The 18,842-nt window shown below is 38.2% G+C and overlaps 1 protein-coding gene across 1 annotated transcript; it reads right to left on the bottom strand.

Annotated features, from left to right (window-relative positions):
- Window positions 1-839: 839 nt before the first annotated feature.
- On the bottom strand, window positions 840-5,900 carry LOC149173063 (uncharacterized). Its single transcript, XM_089426561.1, has 2 exons — window positions 4,518-5,900; window positions 840-4,307 (listed from the first exon to the last, which is right to left on the bottom strand). Exons 1-2 carry the CDS (start codon window positions 5,898-5,900, stop codon window positions 840-842), a joined length of 4,851 nt encoding a protein of 1,616 aa, XP_089282687.1.
- Window positions 5,901-18,842: the final 12,942 nt, after the last annotated feature.

The raw sequence follows: 18,842 nt of genomic DNA on the forward strand, positions 1-18,842 counted from the left end.
TCGCATCAAATGCGTAATCCTTGGTACTCATCCCCGCCACCGCCATAATATCTCCTTTTAATTCCTGCTCCATCATTGTGTGGTTTTGCCTGCCACTTAACACCTTATTCACTCGAACCTTGGCCATGGTTCGATCGTTCCTCTGCCATTTAATGATCCCTTTCATTGATCGAAGTGTGATCCCCGATAACACCATCATGATCAGCCTTGATGAGCGTAACCAGATCTTGCCATTCTCTATTTGCCTCCGTATTCCTCCACTGACTATCTGTCCTGCTTTGCTGGCCTTTGCTGCCCCAGTTGGCAAGCCAGTCCGCAGGTTTATTGCCATTTCTTCGAACATGATTAAAGGTACAGTAGTCTATTCTTTTAATCATATCCGCGATCTCCTGTACGATACCTGCTGTGCGCCAGCTCTTAGTCACCTTTTCCCACCCCTTGCCATTCCTGAGTTTCTTAACCATTTCAATAGCAATTTGGGAGTCGCCCGTAATTTCCAAGTTAGAATACCCATTTCTGATAGCAATTCTCAAACCAGTGTGGAGAGCCCAGAACTCGGCCTCATTGTTGGTCATATTCCCTCCCCAGTCGGCATATATCCATCTTACTTGTCTGTTGCTGTCACGGAATATACCCCCGAACCCTGCATCCCCAGGGTTGCCCTTAGAGGCCCCATCGAAATTTAGCTTTATAAATTGTCCCCTGGGATAGGTAAACTTGTCTGGGCTTTTAATCCTCATGTCCTGCTCTCTCCTTAATTGATAATGCACCATCTCCAATTTGAGGTTGAGTCTGTTCATAATTTCCTGCTCCCCTGGGTCTGCTTTCCAGTCTTCGTCCTACCATCTCTCTACCAGAATGGTTTCTCTCATCGCCTCTACCACCCGTTCCCAAATTACCTCAGACTCCTTATTGACACTTTTGAAAATTCTAGCATTGCGTTCCTTCCATACCAACCATGCTACAAAACCTGGGACAAGATTCCAGGCTCTTTGTATGACTCTGCAGTGGAAAGTTTCTTCCCTCCAATGGAAAACCATTTCGATAAAATCTCTAACCTCCACCCCTGGTTTATTAAAGGTGCGCTTGATATTAGACCATAGTTGTTTAATGAACGGGCAGTGGATCATAATATGATCTCTGTTTTCTTCGTGATTCTTACACAGATAGCAGCTCGAAGGCCCCGAAAAACCCCTTTGCTGGATGCGGTCCCAAGTTAAGATTTTGTTTTTCGAAGCTAACCAGGCGAAAGTGGTCACTTTGGGCCACCAATTTAGATCCCAAATTTTCCTCCAATCATGCTGGCCATCGTTGATGTTGTGGGGAATTGCCAAGTAATAGGCTTCCTTGGCTGAGAAAAGGCCTCTCATGGTATTACCCCAGCGGAGGATATCTTTTCCGTCTCTTACTCTGATTTTCCTTGAGTTCATTTCCTTTTTGAAAGCCGTCTGTAAGTCAGGACTAAGATTCTGATCCCACTCTAACGGGTCCTTCCAGGATCTCCAACAGTCATTCATGTTGGCAGGATTCCAATAATCCTTGACACTTGTTCTATTCCCCTCAATTCTTCCTCTGATTTGATGAAGGTCCTGCATATTGTTCAGTCTTTCCCTTTGCTGCCATTTGTCGTCCCAGAAGTGAGCTTCATTACCTCCTCTGATTTCCCAGAATGCATGCTGCTCAACAATGTTTCTATTGTGGCTGGCCAATTCCCATACAGCGGATCCGCGAGGCGTTTCTTCTTGATTTAGAATGTCGACCTGTGAGTCTGGCATTCGATATTTTGTTCTCCATATTGATTTCCAGAGGTCATTTCCCCCTTGCACCCACCTCCACCAAAGTTTAGCTCCCAGTGTTTGATTGAGCAATTCCGGGTCTCTTAATCCTAGCCCACCTCTCTCCTTCCTCTCTGTAAGTTGGTTCCAGGCCACAAAGGCCCATTTCTTCTTTTCCTCCGACCCGCGCCAAATGAAATTTCTGATAATTTCTCTAATCTTCCCATATACTCCTCTCGGGGCCGCCATAATTGAAAGGGGATAAATAGGTATAGCCTGAAGAACCGATTTGGCTAAAACAATTCTGCCAGCAATATTCAGGACTCTAAAAGCCCAGCTCGAGACTTTCTTCCTCATTTTGTCTAAGATTCCCTGCCAATTCTTTAATCTTTTTGACGTGAAGTCCAGCATGGTACCCAGATATTTGGTGGGTAGTTCACCCGTTTTGAAGCCCAGAATTCTAGTAAGGTGAGTCTTCACTTGATCCACCGTGTTGAAGATAAAAACACACGATTTATCCCGGTTAATTTCAAGTCCCGATGCCTCAGCAAACAAGTCAAGAATTTTCTTTAGGTGTTTGACTTCCTTAACAGTTGGCTCTCCAAAGAGCATTATATCGTCAACAAATTGTTGATGCGTTAGAGGAAGTCTGTTTCCCCATAAGCGAAGTCCTTTTAATCTGTGAGCTGCTCTTTCCTGAGTAATATACCTTCCTAGACCCTCTGCTGCTAAGATAAACAGGAAAGGAGACAACGGATCGCCCTGACGGATACCTCTGGAGGCATTAAACGTGTTCGAAGGGTTTCCATTGACTAAGATAGAAAAGTTAGGGGAAGAAATGAGATTGTGGATCCATGTAATCCATCTCTTGTGAAAGCCGAAACATTCCAGAACCCTTTCCAGGTACCTCCAGTTGAGCCTATCGTAGGCCTTGGATAAATCAAGCTTGATCATCATTCCCTTTCGTTTTTTATCTTTGAGGGAGTGGATAACTTCTTGAGAGACAACTAAGCCATCCAAGATCTGCCTCCCCTCCACAAAACCAGTTTGCTCCGCCGATATTAAACTTCCCAGCAAGGGTTTTAATCTTCTAGCCATTAAAGAGGTTATGATCTTATACACTACATTACAGAGAGCTATCGGCCTAAAGCCATTAGCATCCTCCTTATTTTCGCCTTTAGGTATTAGAGTAAAGAAGGTTGAGTTCAGAGCCGGCCATACCTTCTGTTGCACCCTTGATTCTTCTACCAAATCCAGTATGTCTTTTCCAAGAAAATGCCAGCCAGCCTGGTAGAAATCTACTGTAAAGCCGTCCGGTCCCGGTGCTGTGCCCTTCCTCATTGCTTTCACTGTCTCTTCCAGCTCTTCCAAAGTTACCGCCCTCATTAAGGCTTTGTTCTGGTCCTCCGTAACTAGTCTAGGAATAGCAGTACAGATCTCCTGGATAGCTCTCACTCGATCAACTTGAGGTTCAGAAAGGATTCCTCTATGATAATCCACTAAAGTTTGCTCAATTTCCTTTTGCTCCACCAGTCTTATACCATTATTCCCTTTAATGGAAAGAATTTTGTTCCCCTGTCTATGCTTAACCATTGCTTGATGAAAAAATTTTGTGTTTCTTTCTCCTTCCCGAAGCCATTTAATTCTAGATTTTTGTCGCCATAGAATTTCCTCTTGCTTTCGTTTTTCTTCCATTCTTCCCAGCAGAATCCCTTCTTTGGTGATGCTTTCCTCAGTCCTGCCCTCCAAAATTATTTTCTGTTGGATATCCTCCATTTCCTTTTCTAGTTTTTGCTTATCTTCCAAGATGTTGCCAAATTCTTCTTTGTTCCACTTCTTGATCTTCATCTTCAATTCTTTCAGCTTTAAATGAAACGTGTGCATCTTACCTCTGCCCTGCACTCTACTTTGATTCCACCATTCTTCTACCTTTTTTATGAAGTTCGGATCCCGTAACCAGAATGCTTCAAAACGAAACGGCTTCTTACCCTGGATTTTTTTGATGTCGATTTCCAATCGGATTGGCCAATGGTCCGAGCCCAAGGAGGGGATTATCTTGGCTTCGACATAGATGTCTTTGTTTAAGATGTCTTCAGATACCAAGAATCTGTCCAGTTTTGAGGCAATTTGGTTCCTGCCTCCTCTTCGATTATTCCATGTATAGACTCCATTGATGGTTTCCATATCTACTACCCTTAGGTCCTCTATCATCTCATTAAACTTGTCCATGAATTGATCCAGCCTTCTAACCCCACCTTTTTTCTCGTCCAGGGATCTGATTAAGTTGAAGTCTCCTCCAATGATCCAAGGTTGCCCAGAAAAAAGTTGTCGGATAGTTCTTAAACTTCTGATGAAGTTTTCTTTTTCTCCAGGGTTTGTGGGTCCATAAACACCTGTAATGACCACTTGTTCCTTGGTCCCCACTATCCAGCCCAGCCCAGTCAAGGTTCCCTGCATGCTAGTCCAATTACCTAGAAGGATTTCAGACGGGTTCCACAATATTGCTAATCCTCCAGCAGCTCCTATGGCATCCTGTCCCATAACACTGTAATTCAATCTATTTTTTTCAATGATTTCTTCTAACTGGTGTACCTTAATTTTAGTCTCCTGCAGTATTAAAATGCTAGGTTTTTCTTTTTTGAGTTTATCTCGCAAATATCTTTGCTTCCCCTTACTATGTAGGCCCCTAATATTCCAGCTAACAATAATCATTTAAAACTTTTGGAGGGAGGGGAAAAATACCTCTGACAGAGGTATCACTTTACCAGAGTTGATCAGTGTTTCACCCACCGATTGGATAGTTTCATTTAGCGTTCTCCGTCCTCTTTTCCTGCTGCTTTTGCCAGCATTGTCCATTTCCATCACTTCTTTCTGTTTTTCCTCAACCTCTGTTATTTGTTTTTCCAGGTTTTCCCCTTTCCGTTCCTTGTATTTCTGGAAGGCCTCCTTGAATAACTGTTTCTGTTTTTCTGGTATAAATCTGCTATCCAGATACTTCCACTCCTGGAGTAGTCTCTTCATTAATTTTTCCTCTTCGGCCTCATTTTCCATTTGGTTTTCGACTTCCATATGCGATTCCACTGTTTCTTCCGCCTCTTTTTCCTCTGTTTGTTTCCTGTTTGGTTTTTCTGGGCTTTTTGCTTTCTCTTTCTCTTCTCGGGAAATCTCCATGGGCGAGTTCTCTGGATCTTCATCATCGTTCAAATTTATTTCATACCCTTCCGCATCATCTTGCAGCGCCTGGAACTTATTTTGGCTTTTTATTGTATTGGATGTTTCTTGCGATTTGGGTTTCAGGTTTTCCTTATTTTGCCGTTTCTTTCTATAGACTTGCTGGAAGCCTTCCTCTTTGTCTACTGCCCTATCTTTTTCTGGCTTCTCCCCTTCCTCCTTATTTAGTGGGCATTGCCTATATAAGTGGTCGTACTCATGGCATTTCCGGCATCGAAAGGGAATGTGTTCATAATCGAGCGGCTGCGTCCAGACTTCATCATGGTATTCCAATTCAATATTTTCCGGGAGTGGTTCAGCCAAGTTCATGAAAACACAAATTCTGGCAAAGGCATTATACTTTCCTCTTCTGGTGGCCTCTGCAGTCTTGACAAAGCTACCTATTGAGTTTCCTATCCCTTCCAGGATTTCCGGGTCCCAAAACTCATCAGGTAACCCAAACAGCCTAACCCACACCGGAGCATCCATTAGTTTTTCTTTGTCAGGGTTATACCGCTCTTCCCAATGCTTCATGAACAGACCTGCGTTGTTCAGGAAGTACGGCCCTTCCTCAAAAATTATGTTCTTGTCTTCCAGGTTCGTAAAGATAGCAGTGAAGAAACCCTGCGCTCCCAGTTTGAGATCTATATGACCCCGGGGTTTCCATCGCTGTTCTATCCATCTATTTAACTCCTTTTCTGAAGGCCAATAGCCGATAAATTTGCAGATTAATGCATGATCCTTCATATAGCTATTGTATTCCTCCAGTTTATTGAAGGGAATGACATACTTGGGTTTTTTCTGAGCTCTAGGAAGGCATTTTCCTTTCATTCGCTTCTGCCACAAGTTGCCCATTACCGGGGCCAGGTTTTCCTTGTTTCCGTTTGGAGTTCCTTCTGAACTGGTTTCTCCCATCACTATGTTTTTGAAGGAGGGGTTTGCACCCCCCCCCCTTGTCTCGTCCATCCCGTTTAGTATTGTCGACTAGGTTTTCACCCTAGTTCTCTTATTAAAAAATCAGTGAGATTGAGAAAATTGTTTCAACCGAAAGAGCCGCAGACCCTGACGCCGGATTCCGTCCTCCGCCTGAGGAACCGACCCCTGGCTATGGATTCCTCTGTCAATCCTGCGCACCTGTGTAAACCCTAACCACGGCCGCAACAACCTATTTTACTATTTTTTAAATATTATAAGTTTTTATTAATTATTCTGATTAACTATTTTAATTTTTGATTTATACAATTTTCATTTTTTTTACTATTTATTTTAATTTACTTAATTATTATTATGGTTACAAGCTAAATCTTTTTTCAATGTTTCTTCATCATTATTTCACTTAAAACAATTTTGTAAATTAAAAATTAACTTTTAAATTGAAAATTTAATTAAATGAAGAAAGTGGTTTTAGTTTAATTGTATTTTTGGATGTAGAAATGGATTTAATCTTTGAAAATTTCATGGACACTACAGTTGTATAGAATACATGGTTTAAATTCGCAATTCCAATAAATCTTCCTACGAAATCATCTTTTCTTCCAACATATGAACACTTTTCCTCCCCTCCCACCATAGGGCAGCCCTCCCCTGCAATTGATAAAATGCTAACCATGCCTTGAGGTTACTTTCATGTTCATATACCTAAAGGTACTTAATCATGTTCAACAACCATGTTTCTTCATCTTCCTCTTTTTCTCCATCAGACACAGGAGGTTTGATCTTCTTAAATTATCCTTGCAACTCTGCAACTTAGGATCTGAGTCTCCTCCATTTTCCGACTTGTCAGACTCTGTCTTCTTCATGCCTTTTGTGTCCATGCTCTTGTGGCTAGATTTATCAGTCCAGTTTCTAATTAACTTTTCTTGCTCCCCGCTGGCTTTCAAAAGCATCTCATTACTATTACGGAGTTGTGCTAACTCCAATTGCAGAATCTTCACCATGTCCAATAGTTGGGAGGATAATGATGTATTCCCTCTTTCCCCAATTCTACATACAATTCTTCTCCCCGATGTGTTATCTGGTTGAAGTTTTTTCATATTCGCCCAGAACTGCAATTTCCACCAACCGAACTCCTTAGCATTTGATGTATTGATTGCATATCTAACAATTGAATGCCATCTGACAAGGTCTATGCATATTGTACATATTGTGGCTAGAGGAAGTATTAACTATACTACGTTTAATTGTGAGCTGGTAATCCACCTACTCCACTTCGCGCCTCTTAAGCTCAACAAGTACATACTGACCTAGCGTAGATTCATATAACTATCTACTTGTCATCACAGCCCATGTGAACATGCACATGATGGCACAATTATTAAAGATTACCATTTTCGAGGGAAGATATAAGGATGGTTACTCTTGGCTTCAGATTGACGACTTGTATGCATTTGAGCTAACTGTAACTTCCTCTTCCTCCTAGTTTCACTTTCATTTCCATTTCCCTTGCCCTCCTTCTTTGTTGACAAAAGATTATTGTTTCATTATGTTCGAGGCACACATTCGTGACCTTGTCAAGTTCCAGGTTGTCTCTTGATTTATTTACGGGATTTTTGCAACTCTTAGAGCTTCTTCCTGCTTCATTTCTCAAGAAAAGAATTGGTTCCCCTCAGCATAGACCAATCATGGTTTCATTACCCGCTCTTCGATGAGTTCCTACCCCTTATTAGTGCGATGATGGTTTGGGGTCTGGTTATTGGAAGGAATGTAGACGATAGACCCTTAGAGAAAAAATTTTCCTTTTAGAGTTGATTTAATGTAAAATAATTCAATAACACAATTAATATCCATCGTAATATTAAAAAAAAAAATAACAAGAATTTATTATAACTAATTAAGATTTTTAATTAGTAACAATTATCAAAATTGAAAAAAATATATTAATCAATCAATTAAAATCTTTTAGTTTATAATATTACTTTTAAAATTTTCACAATTATATTAATATTTACTTTTGTTTTTATATCTCATTTTCTCATTATTACTGTCCAAGAAAACTAATGTAGCATACCTTGACCATATACTACACATTTAATATTGTTTTTCTAAACATCCAAATTGCATAGTCCAAGATAATAAGGGTTATTATCACTCACCATTATGCCATTAGAACACATATTCGTAATATTTTTCATGAACGCGACTTATTCATTTAAATTATACCATAACTGCCTCAATCTACATTAAATTGCTTTGACCAACCGAACTCCTTGGCATTTGATGTACTCATTGTATATTTAGCAATTGAATGCCACCTGACAAGGTCCGTGCATATTGTACTTATGGAGGGAGGAAGTATTAAATATACTACGTTTAATTATGAGGTGGTAATCCACCTACTCCACCTGACGCCTCTTAAGCTTGATAGGTACGCATTGACCCAACCCAAACCCATATCACTATCTACTTGTCATCATAGCCCATGTGAAGAGGCACATGATGGCATGGTTATTCAAGATTACAATTTTTGAGGGTAGATCTAAGTGTGGTTACCATTGGCTTCAGATCGACCGCTTGTATGCATTTGAGCTAACCCTAACTTCCTCTTCCTCCTAGTTTTACTTTCATTTTAATTTCCCTTTCCCTCCTTATTTATTCATAGAGGTTGTTCTTCTGTTATGTTCCAGGTGCACATTCGTGACCTTGTCAAGTTCCACGTTGTCTCTTGATTGATTTAGGGGATTTTTGCACGGCTTAAAGCCTCTTCCTAATCTGTTTCTCATGAACAAACACGGTTCCCCTCAGCCTAGAACAGTCACGTTTTTGTTACCCACTCTTCGACGAGTTCCTACCGCTTATGCATAGCTATGAGCACCCACGCAGCGCGAGTTTTGGGTTTGGTTATGTCCTCCCTTATGTTGGTGGTAGGTAATTTCATAATCAGTTTTTTTTCCATCTATTCTTCTTCGAAACTTGGCACATTTCATTTCCAGGTTTTGATTTTGGTTATCTTATCTTTGTGTATCTGTGCAAGAGTGGCCCAAGTCAATATATGCTGGCAACCTCACTACGCTTCGGCTCTATCTTCCACACACCCATGTAACTTATTTCCTAACTATTGAGGTTTTTGGATATTTTTAATCCATTATGCTTAAGATCTGTGAACCTAATCAGTGCTTCCCTCACTTGGATGAAGGCGAGCATCAACAGCTCACTTCGACATGTCCTTCAGGTAAGGATTTTTGAGTTTTAATTAATGCTGTGAGAATAATGTAGAAACTGAATTAGTTATGAGAAGTTGAACAAGATGTAGTTGTGAGTAGTTAGGAATTGGTTACCAGAATTGGTTGTGTGTTTCCTATATAAATGAAGATGTAATCAAGCAAATAATCAATAAAGTTTGTGAGGTTTTATGTTTTTAAGTTGGTATCAGAGCTTTCTTTAGTGAACGCCTCTCTTCTTTTCGTGGGCAGGGAGAGACCTCCTGCCATTAGAGTGTGCGTGAAGACTGCTGCGTGGGGTGCTGTCTGTTAGAGTGTGTGTGAAGACTGCTGCGTGGGGTGCTGTCTGTCGGGCTGTGGCTGCTGTGTGCTGCGTGGAGTGCTGTCTGGAGTGCGTTGGCCCTGTCCAGGCCCTATCCAGAACCCGGTGCTGTTGAAGACCATTGAGAAGTCTGTCTGCCAGAACTCGGAATCGCTCTTTCGTAAATGGCCCTGGATCCGGTGCAGCAAAGCCATTGTGAAGAAAGAACCGATCACAGCTTGGGTGTGTGAGTTTTCTGTTTTCACAATTTTTTTTTTCTTCGTCATACCTGCTACTCATAGCGTCGTTGGGCTCAGTGATACCCCCACCCACCTTTGTCTGGTGCGTTTAATTTGCTCGGTAAAAGAGGCCGACCTTCCAGAATCTCTTATTCTGCAAGAATTCAAGTCTGTGGGTGATCTATTTTGTTATTTTAGTTTCTGCGGCAGCTATACTGTTTCTATAAAGGGCAGAGTTAGATGTTTCGAATCTTTCTGAAATTTCGAAACTTTCTGAAACCTTTCATCACCGTGTCTTGAAGCAATTTTGAGCAAAAATCCATCGTGTAACGAAATTTATTGCATTTATCCGGGCGACTGTCATACTGCACTATTTTTTCTGAGTGTTCTGGCTCTTTTCTGAGTGTGAAGTATCTACGCAGAGTTTTATTTATTAATTAACCAGTTTTCAACCTTAAGAAGCTTGTGATTGGTGGAGAGATGGCTAATCCCCTTGCAGATTCATATTTAAATGAGTCTTCAAAACTTGATGGAGAAAACTATGTAAATTGGAAATTTAAGATCATCACAGTAATGGAGGCATACAATCTCTGGTCGATTGTAAAAGGTGACGAGACCAAGCCTCAACCTCCTACTAACACTCAAGATTGGGAGAAGCGTGAAGTGAGAGCAAGGGTGCTGCTCCGTATGTCAGTGAAGGACAACCTTTCATCACCGTGTCTTGAAGCAATTTTGAGCAAAAATCCATCGTGTAACGAAATTTATTGCATTTATCCGGACGACTGTCATACTGCACTATTTTTTCTAAGTGTTCTGGCTCTTTTCTGAGTGTGAAGTATCTACGCAGAGTTTTATTTATTAATTAACCAGTTTTCCACCTTAAGAAGCTTGTGATTGGTGGAGAGATGGCTAATCCCCTTGCAGATTCATATTTAAATGAGTCTTCAAAACTTGATGGAGAAAACTATGTAAATTGGAAATTTAAGATCATCACAGTAATGGAGGCATACAATCTCTGGTCGATTGTAAAAGGTGACGAGACCAAGCCTCAACCTCCTACTAACACTCAAGATTGGGAGAAGCGTGAAGTGAGAGCAAGGGTGCTGCTCCGTATGTCAGTGAAGGACAACCTTTCATCACCGTGTCTTGAAGCAATTTTGAGCAAAATTCCATCGTGTAACGAAATTTATTGCATTTATCCGGACGACTGTCATACTGCACTATTTTTTCTGAGTGTTCTGGCTCTTTTCTGAGTGTGAAGTATCTACGCAAAGTTTTATTTATTAATTAACCAGTTTTCCACCTTAAGAAGCTTGTGATTGGTGGAGATATGGCTAATCCCCTTGCAGATTCATATTTAAATGAGTCTTCAAAACTTGATGGAGAAAACTATGTAAATTGGAAATTTAAGATCATCACAGTAATGGAGGCATACAATCTCTGGTCGATTGTAAAAGGTGACGAGACCAAGCCTCAACCTCCTACTAACACTCAAGATTGGGAGAAGCGTGAAGTGAGAGCAAGGGTGCTGCTCCGTATGTCCGAGGGAGACCATGGGACAGAAACAAAGGTCGTTTTCAAGCAAAGCAGAAAGGTATGGCACCTTCTGATTCTTATGTTAAAAGAAACATTGTATGTCATTATTGTGGAAAACCTGGACATCTGGCAAAAGATTGCTATAGGAGAAAGAATAATGAATCAAATCAAAGACATAACAGGCATAATGGAAACTACATAAACCGAGACACCTCAGTGAATGATGGATTTAAAAATCTTAAGTTATTTCTTTCTGATGCTGCATTGTCTGCTGAAACTGATGATGAGAATACTTGGTTTATAGATTCTGGTGCATCGGCACACATGACTTGTAATAAAGAATGGTTTGATAAATATTTTGAGAAATCTGATGGTACACACATTTACTTAGGAGATGATAGGTCACTTAAAGTTCAAGGCTATGGCATAGTAAATGTGTACTTACCTAATGGACAAATGAGACAGATTCATAATGTGATGTATGTACCTTCTCTTAAAAAGAATTTGCTATCTGTTTCCGCTATCACTGATAATCATTTAAAAGTAGAATTTGGTAAACTGGAGTGTATAGTGAAAGATGTTCAGGACCACTACAAGGTTGTTTCTACAGGTACCAGGGTTGGAGGATTGTACAGATTGGATGTGACAGTCAAGCGCCATGTTGCATTGACATCTCAAGAGACATCGACAGCAGAATTATGGCATCACAGGTATGGGCACCTAAATTACAATGATTTATCGCTCTTACAAAGGAAATCAATGGTTGAAGGTCTTCCTGTTATGAACTGTGAACATTTACCATGTGAAGCTTGTGCACTTGGTAAGCAGCATAGAGAAGAGTTTCTTGTTCATACTGAGAAACGACAGTACGATATTCTTGAATTAATTCACACTGATGTATGCGGACCTATGCAAACTAGGTCTCTTGGTGGTGCTTCATATTTTGTTATTTTTATTGATGATAGATCTAGATATACCTGGGTCTATTTTGTTAGAAGGAAAAGTGACATATTTGAGTATTTTAAAGAGTTTAGAAATATGGTTGAAAAACAAACAGGAAAGTGCATTAAAATACTCAGATCTGATCAAGGGGGTGAATATAAATCAAAAGCATTTAACACCTATTGTAAATCTAATGGAATTCAACAACAGTTCACAGTGCCACATACCCCTCAGCAAAATGGTGTTGCTGAGCGATGGAATAGAATCTTGGTGGAATCTGCTCGTAGTATGCTGCAAGGTAAGAACATCTCTAATGGTTTCTGGGCAGAAGCCATTAACACTGTTGTTTATCTGAAGAATCGATGTCCCACTAAGAAATTAGTTTTTCAAACTCCTTTTGAGGTTCTTTATGGTTATAAACCTGATGTGAGTCATTTCAAAGTCTTTGGATGTACTGCTTTTGCTCATATTCCTGAAGCTAACAGAAGAAAACTTGATGCCAAGTCCATCAAGTGTATTTTCATTGGATATTGTACGGATCAGAAAGCCTATAAATTGTTTGATCCAAGTTCCCATAAACTATTTGCAAGTCGTGATGTATTGTTTCATGAGCAGACTGATAAAAGTAATCCAAAGAATGATACATGGCATATTTCTAATGATGATGCACATATCAAGCTTGATACTATGATTAAGCAGGAACAGGAACAGGTCCAGGTACAGGTACAGGATCAGGATGATAGCAGCAGTACGAGCACATCTAGCAGCAGTGAGTCATCACAAGGGGGTGATACACCTCAAAGCCAACGAATCATGGATGGAACACCCACACCAAGAAGGTCATCCCGACAGACTCGGCTTCCTGAAAGGTATAAAGACTATGCCTTAATGTCTAATATAATGAATGTTGAAGAACCAATTGATTATGAGCAGGCTAAACAACATGAACCATGGATTAATGCTATGAATGATGAGTATGCTTCTATTATGAAAAATCAAACATGGGAATTAGTGGAACTTCCTGAAAATAAAGTTCCAATTGGAAGCAAATGGTTGTATAAAACAAAATTTAAAGCAGATGGTACAATTGATAAATTTAAGGCAAGATTAGTAGCAAAAGGATATGCTCAATAGGAGGGCATTGATTATGAAGACACTTTTGCACCAGTAGCTATGTTGAATACAATTAGATTACTGATTGCCTTAGCCACAAAACATAATTGGAATATACATCAAATGGATGTCAAATCTGCTTTTCTAAATGGTGATTTACAGGAAGAAGTTTATTTGGTTCAACCTGAAGGGTTTGTCAAACAGGGACAGGAGCATCTGGTTTGCAGGTTAAGAAAGGCCTTCTATGGTTTGAAACAGGCACCAAGATCATGGTAAGTAAAGATTGATACCTTCTTTCTTCAGAATGGGTTTGTGAAAAGCAAAAATGATCCTAACTTGTATGTTAAGAAAGATGAAAAAGGACATGTTGCTTTAATATCTTTATATGTGGATGATCTCATTATAACAGGCAGTGCTCACAAGTTAATTGAAGAAATTAAAGTTCAGTTGTCACAGGTTTTTGAAATGAAAGATTTGGGTGAAATGCATTACTGTTTAGGCATTGAGGTATGGAGAGAAACTGGTAAAACATTGATCACTCAAAGCAAATATACAAAGGAGATTCTTAAAAAGTTCAATATGATAGATTGTAAAGCTATGTCAACTCCCTTAGAACAAAATGCAAAGTTGTACAAAGAAGATGGTTCGAAAGAGGCAGATGGAACATTATATCGTTAGTTAGTGGGAAGTTTGAACTATCTCACCACTACCAGGCCAGACATTACATACTCAGTCAGTATCCTTAGACAATTCATGGCTAAGCCTTCAGGAAATCACTGGATTGCTGCAAAGAAAGTTCTCCGATACTTAAAGGGAACAGTGAATCTTGGTATTATGTATACTGATGTATCTGATGTTGTACTGACAGGTTTTTCTGATTCAGATTGGGCAGGAAATCCAGATGACAGACGATCTACCTCTGGCTATGCATTCCATATTGGATCAGGGGTCGTATCTTGGAGCAGTAAGAAACAGCCAACTGTTTCTTTATCATCAACAGAATCAAAGTACAAAGCTTTAACCAATGCCACCTGTGAAGCTATTTGGTTGCGGAGAGTTCTTGCTAATCTTGAAGAAGCGCAAAGTGGTGCAACATGTATCAATTGTGATAATCAGAGTGCTATCAAATTAGCACATAATCCAGTTTACCATGCTAGAACAAAACATGTTGAGTTACAGTACCACTTTGTACGTGAGAAAATTATGTCAAAAGAAATTGGATTGCTATTTTGTAACACCAAGGATAATGTGGCTGATATATTTACTAAGCCCCTTGGTAAAATCAAATTTGAAGTTTTTAGAAGTCAGTTAGGTATTGTAGAGAATCCATTTCTCCATTAAGGGAGGATGTGAGAATAATGTAGAAACTGAATTAGTTATGAGCAGTTGAACAAGATGTAGTTGTGAGTAGTTAGGAATTGGTTACCAGAATTGGTTGTGTGTTTCCTATATAAATGAAGATGTAATCAAGCAAATAATCAATAAAGTTTGTGAGGTTTTATGTTTGTAAGTAATGCCACGCTATGTTTCTTATTTGGGATTTATTTCCACCCTGCATGATTTCATAGTGACTAACATGAAGTTGATTTGCCCTCGCAGGTATGCTCTACACTTGGATTTTGAACCTGTGATTCCTGGTTCAATCTGGCTTGTTTTCACTAACTATCAGATGTATGATCTTAGGTTGGTGCCACGAGGGTTTCACTCAGTGAACCTCATACATATCACGTGCATTCGTGGCATATTAAACAATACCATTAATTTGACTACATATTGGAAAATACCTCTAAAAAACACATTATTTAACCCCCTACCAATATAAACCCAATACACCTTCCTAATTTAAAAACCCCTACTTTCACTAGATATTGGAGTTACCCATTTTTTCATTAACATTTTTTATACCCCTTTATATTTTTTCATTATCTTTGGGCTCCATTGTTTAAAATGCCAATATAAAAACCCTCTAACCCCTATATATCACCCAATATATTATGTGATTTTTTCCTTAATAAATATCCCCCCAACATGAAACCACGTGGTATGGTATTGCTCCCCGAGTGAAACCCCATGATTGATGCTCTACTAGTTTCAACCTCCCTCACTTCTTGGAGTTTGAATATCGACATTGCATTTTCCTCACTGCCGCTCTACTTAAGTATTTTCCAATATGATAAGCCTTACAGTAGGATAGACATGGGGATGTCGATCACTATGACTATGTTTCCTTTTTCTTTTGTTTTCGGAGGAACACCTCAACCTGCCCTCTAGGGATCAATTGAAATTGAGTTATGTTATATATAAACCTAAAAAAAAGGATTTTATGGTTCATTTGGTTTTTATCTATCTGTCTAATCTTATTACAAGACTCCAGTTGGATGTCTAATAATGTGTTGGCCTTCTCCAATGCCAACAAAATTTCAATCTAGGTAATCTTTCTTTTCATTTTGTTGTTTTACGGAGTTGAGTCGTAGGCTCGAGATTTAACTGTAATATGATTTGAAGCAGTGCCCAAAGTTATCCCCTCACTTGTGGTCTTTTGATATTTATCTACCTCACAGAGTGTTAGTCTTTCAAGTTTACTAAATCATGTATTAGGGACTCCTTATAGTCAATTTGTTGTTATGACTAATTATATACAGATCTAGTTACTAAATATATGCTGATAAATATATACTGCTTCCTTTTCAATGAATATAAATATATTTACATTGTGCATCACTTTATTAATCTATTTTTTCTGGTATAGGAATTTGATTTGGTATCTTTATCTTATGCACGGTATGGACAAGTTCACATAGACTTTATTAATGATTTCAATTCAATCCAACAGGTGAACTCTACTATAAATAGTGTTTGCTTCTAAATAATGTGTAGGATCTTATCCTATATCAACCATATATGTTTATTTTGTTTGTAATTCCTACAATTAATATACTTGTATGGATACATTAAAAATATTTGCACCTCACAAGTGTCGAGTTCTACTTTTCTCCTCTTATAAGATTGTATGTCATGAATGCGTAGGTTCCATCTAATGTATTGTGAGAGTTTTAATGTCTCAATGCATAAGATATATAATGAATTTGTAGATGCACACATTTTACCTCCATTCGACCTCAAGTTGGCATAACAACTATTCAGTTCATTTCTTACTGCAACTTGTTGATCACACGGGATTAAAAATATTCACATCAATTTCATAAATTTTGTCATGTATCTCATATAATAAATGTAAAAGTAAATGTTCGAATGAAATGCACAACTTATTCTTGCATAAAATCTAAGCGATGTAGTGTAACTATGCATAATGCATGCATGCACTTAATTAGAAGCACTCAAATGAAATGCATATTTTTCTTCCCTTTCATAATTTCATCTAGAATGAAATACATTTGATCTCTTATTTACTTCTCTATGATTTATTACAACATGCACGCATTAAGTTAAACATTTCCTGTCTATGCATGTTTGCAATTCCCTGTTAGAGCATGCATGTTATGAGTGCATTTAGATCACTTTACCTTCCTTCCACCTACAATCGTTCACTTTCAAAGTAGTCAAATAATAATTCCACACAAACCTATTTCTCTTCAGTGAAACTAGATAACCACACACTGCCTACTTTCAACCATATAATAAGAGTTTCACCATTATATCATTCAATACATTTTACATGTTTTTTATAAACATTCAACAGATGCTTACTAGTGCTAATCACTACGAATTTCATAATAAGTACTACTTCTTCGTAACTTAACTAATGGATTCCTTTTCATTCAAATCACATAAATACCCAAACCATTAAATGAACAAAGGTTATATAATATTCTGACCAAGAGTCAAAAAAAGGAAACCTATGCCTTGCACACCGTTCCACGGAACCTTGTATCACCTCTGATTCCCCCGAGCTTTAATAATATTGCCAAGACTTAGTAACCCCTACTCAGATTTTTTAGTGACTATTTAACATTATCTTTCTCACATATTTTTCCTTGGCAACGTCTCGCCTTCTGGGAATCTATATCCCCTTAGCCTAGCCTTTTCATTGTTCTTTTTCCAAAAGAAAAAGCTGACTTTTCTCCTTGTAGTGCATTTATTGTCGGTCTTTATCTCCCACTGAGGCATAATATATATATATATGAAATTTATATGAAATTTGATCCTTCTCATATTTCAAAAAGTATCATTTACTCTAGTGTTAGCCATTATTATTTCCAGTAGTGGAAACAACAACTTCATTTTTTAATTTAAAACTTCATTTCCACACATAGTCAATTTGTCTCAATCCTAGTTAACCGCTAGCAATAGTAACCAGACACATATCTAACTGTTTAATTACATTGGGGGTGTTACAACTAACATTCATCCTATAAAATAAACCAATGTACATCAAAAAAAAATTTGGTGAAAAATAAACCATAGTCTAGCAAAACCATAATTCTTTCGAGAAGATAATCAAACATTTTATAGGATTTTGAGAAAATCTAGCAGAAATTTTTGGAAATATGGTTGTCAAGCTTCACAATTTTGATTGACATGAAAGTTTTTGATGGAGATAAATCTATTTCCACAATTAAAAAATGATTCAAACATTCTCAAAAATATATTTCATTTTGATTGTCACGAAATTTTTTGATGGAGCTAAATCTATTTCCACAATTACAAAATGATTGAAACACTCTCAAAATTATATTTCTTGAAATATTTTTCACCAAATTCTAACTAAAATTTCACTGTCATACTAATTTATAGCCTAGATAAATGACGTCGATAGATATATATCATTTAAAAAAAAAATCATTTTACTAATACATAGTCAATATCATCTCACCAAGCAAGCCAACCGTGTAATCCTAATCTAGCAAGGCTAATAATAAGAAAAGTCAAGGCGAATAAGGAGAAAAAGAAAAGAAAGTTGATGTAAATTAAACTAAATTTTAATAAAAACAAATAATAATAATAATAACAATTCAAAATCAAGAGGAGAGTTAATATATTTGTAAATAAAAATTGAAATGGCAAATTAATAAATACATGTAATTTAATTGATAATAAAATTAAAGTATGATTCATATTTATTTTGTATTATTTTATTATTTATAAATAATAATGTGGAAAGAATATAATGCCATATTTCTCTAGGAAATATTGTTTGAGATATTAATTTTTTATGCTTAATATATTATATTTACATCGAAGGTGTCTTTTTCTTTTAAATTGGTGAGTCTAGGCATTGTCGACCATTTTCATCTCCTTTAGACATCTGTCTGTCTGCTACTTTCCCCATTAAGTGGCAACTATTGAGTCTACATGTGACCTCCACCATCGTCACCATCATCTCCTCCACCTTCGTGGCCTTCACCTCCACCACCCTCGCTGTCTTCACCTTCCTGGCCATGCTTCCTTCCTCCAAGGAGGTGACACAATACAACCACCACCATAGTTGCAAATACCCACGACATGAATAAAAACCCCAACACCTGAATGTCAACCATTCAGAGAGACAACTTGCAATGTATCCACAGAGACACCAGTTAGATTTCGTATGGGGGTTGTTGAGGGATTT

Source organism: Pinus tabuliformis, chromosome 4_2 (assembly GCF_031772625.1).
Source record: "Pinus tabuliformis cultivar Carrire ecotype Pingquan chromosome 4_2, CPIR1, whole genome shotgun sequence".
Lineage (NCBI taxonomy): Eukaryota > Viridiplantae > Streptophyta > Pinopsida > Pinales > Pinaceae > Pinus > Pinus tabuliformis.

Bases quoted from the DNA above. Each gene is read 5' to 3' on its own strand.
- LOC149173063 (XM_089426561.1), bottom strand. From the start codon at position 5,900: ATGGGAGAAACCAGTTCAGAAGGAACTCCAAACGGAAACAAGGAAAAC. The intron at 4,308-4,517 runs GTATTTTTCCCC...GTTATGGGACAG, and splicing joins AAGTGATACCTCTGTCAGAG to GATGCCATAGGAGCTGCTGG.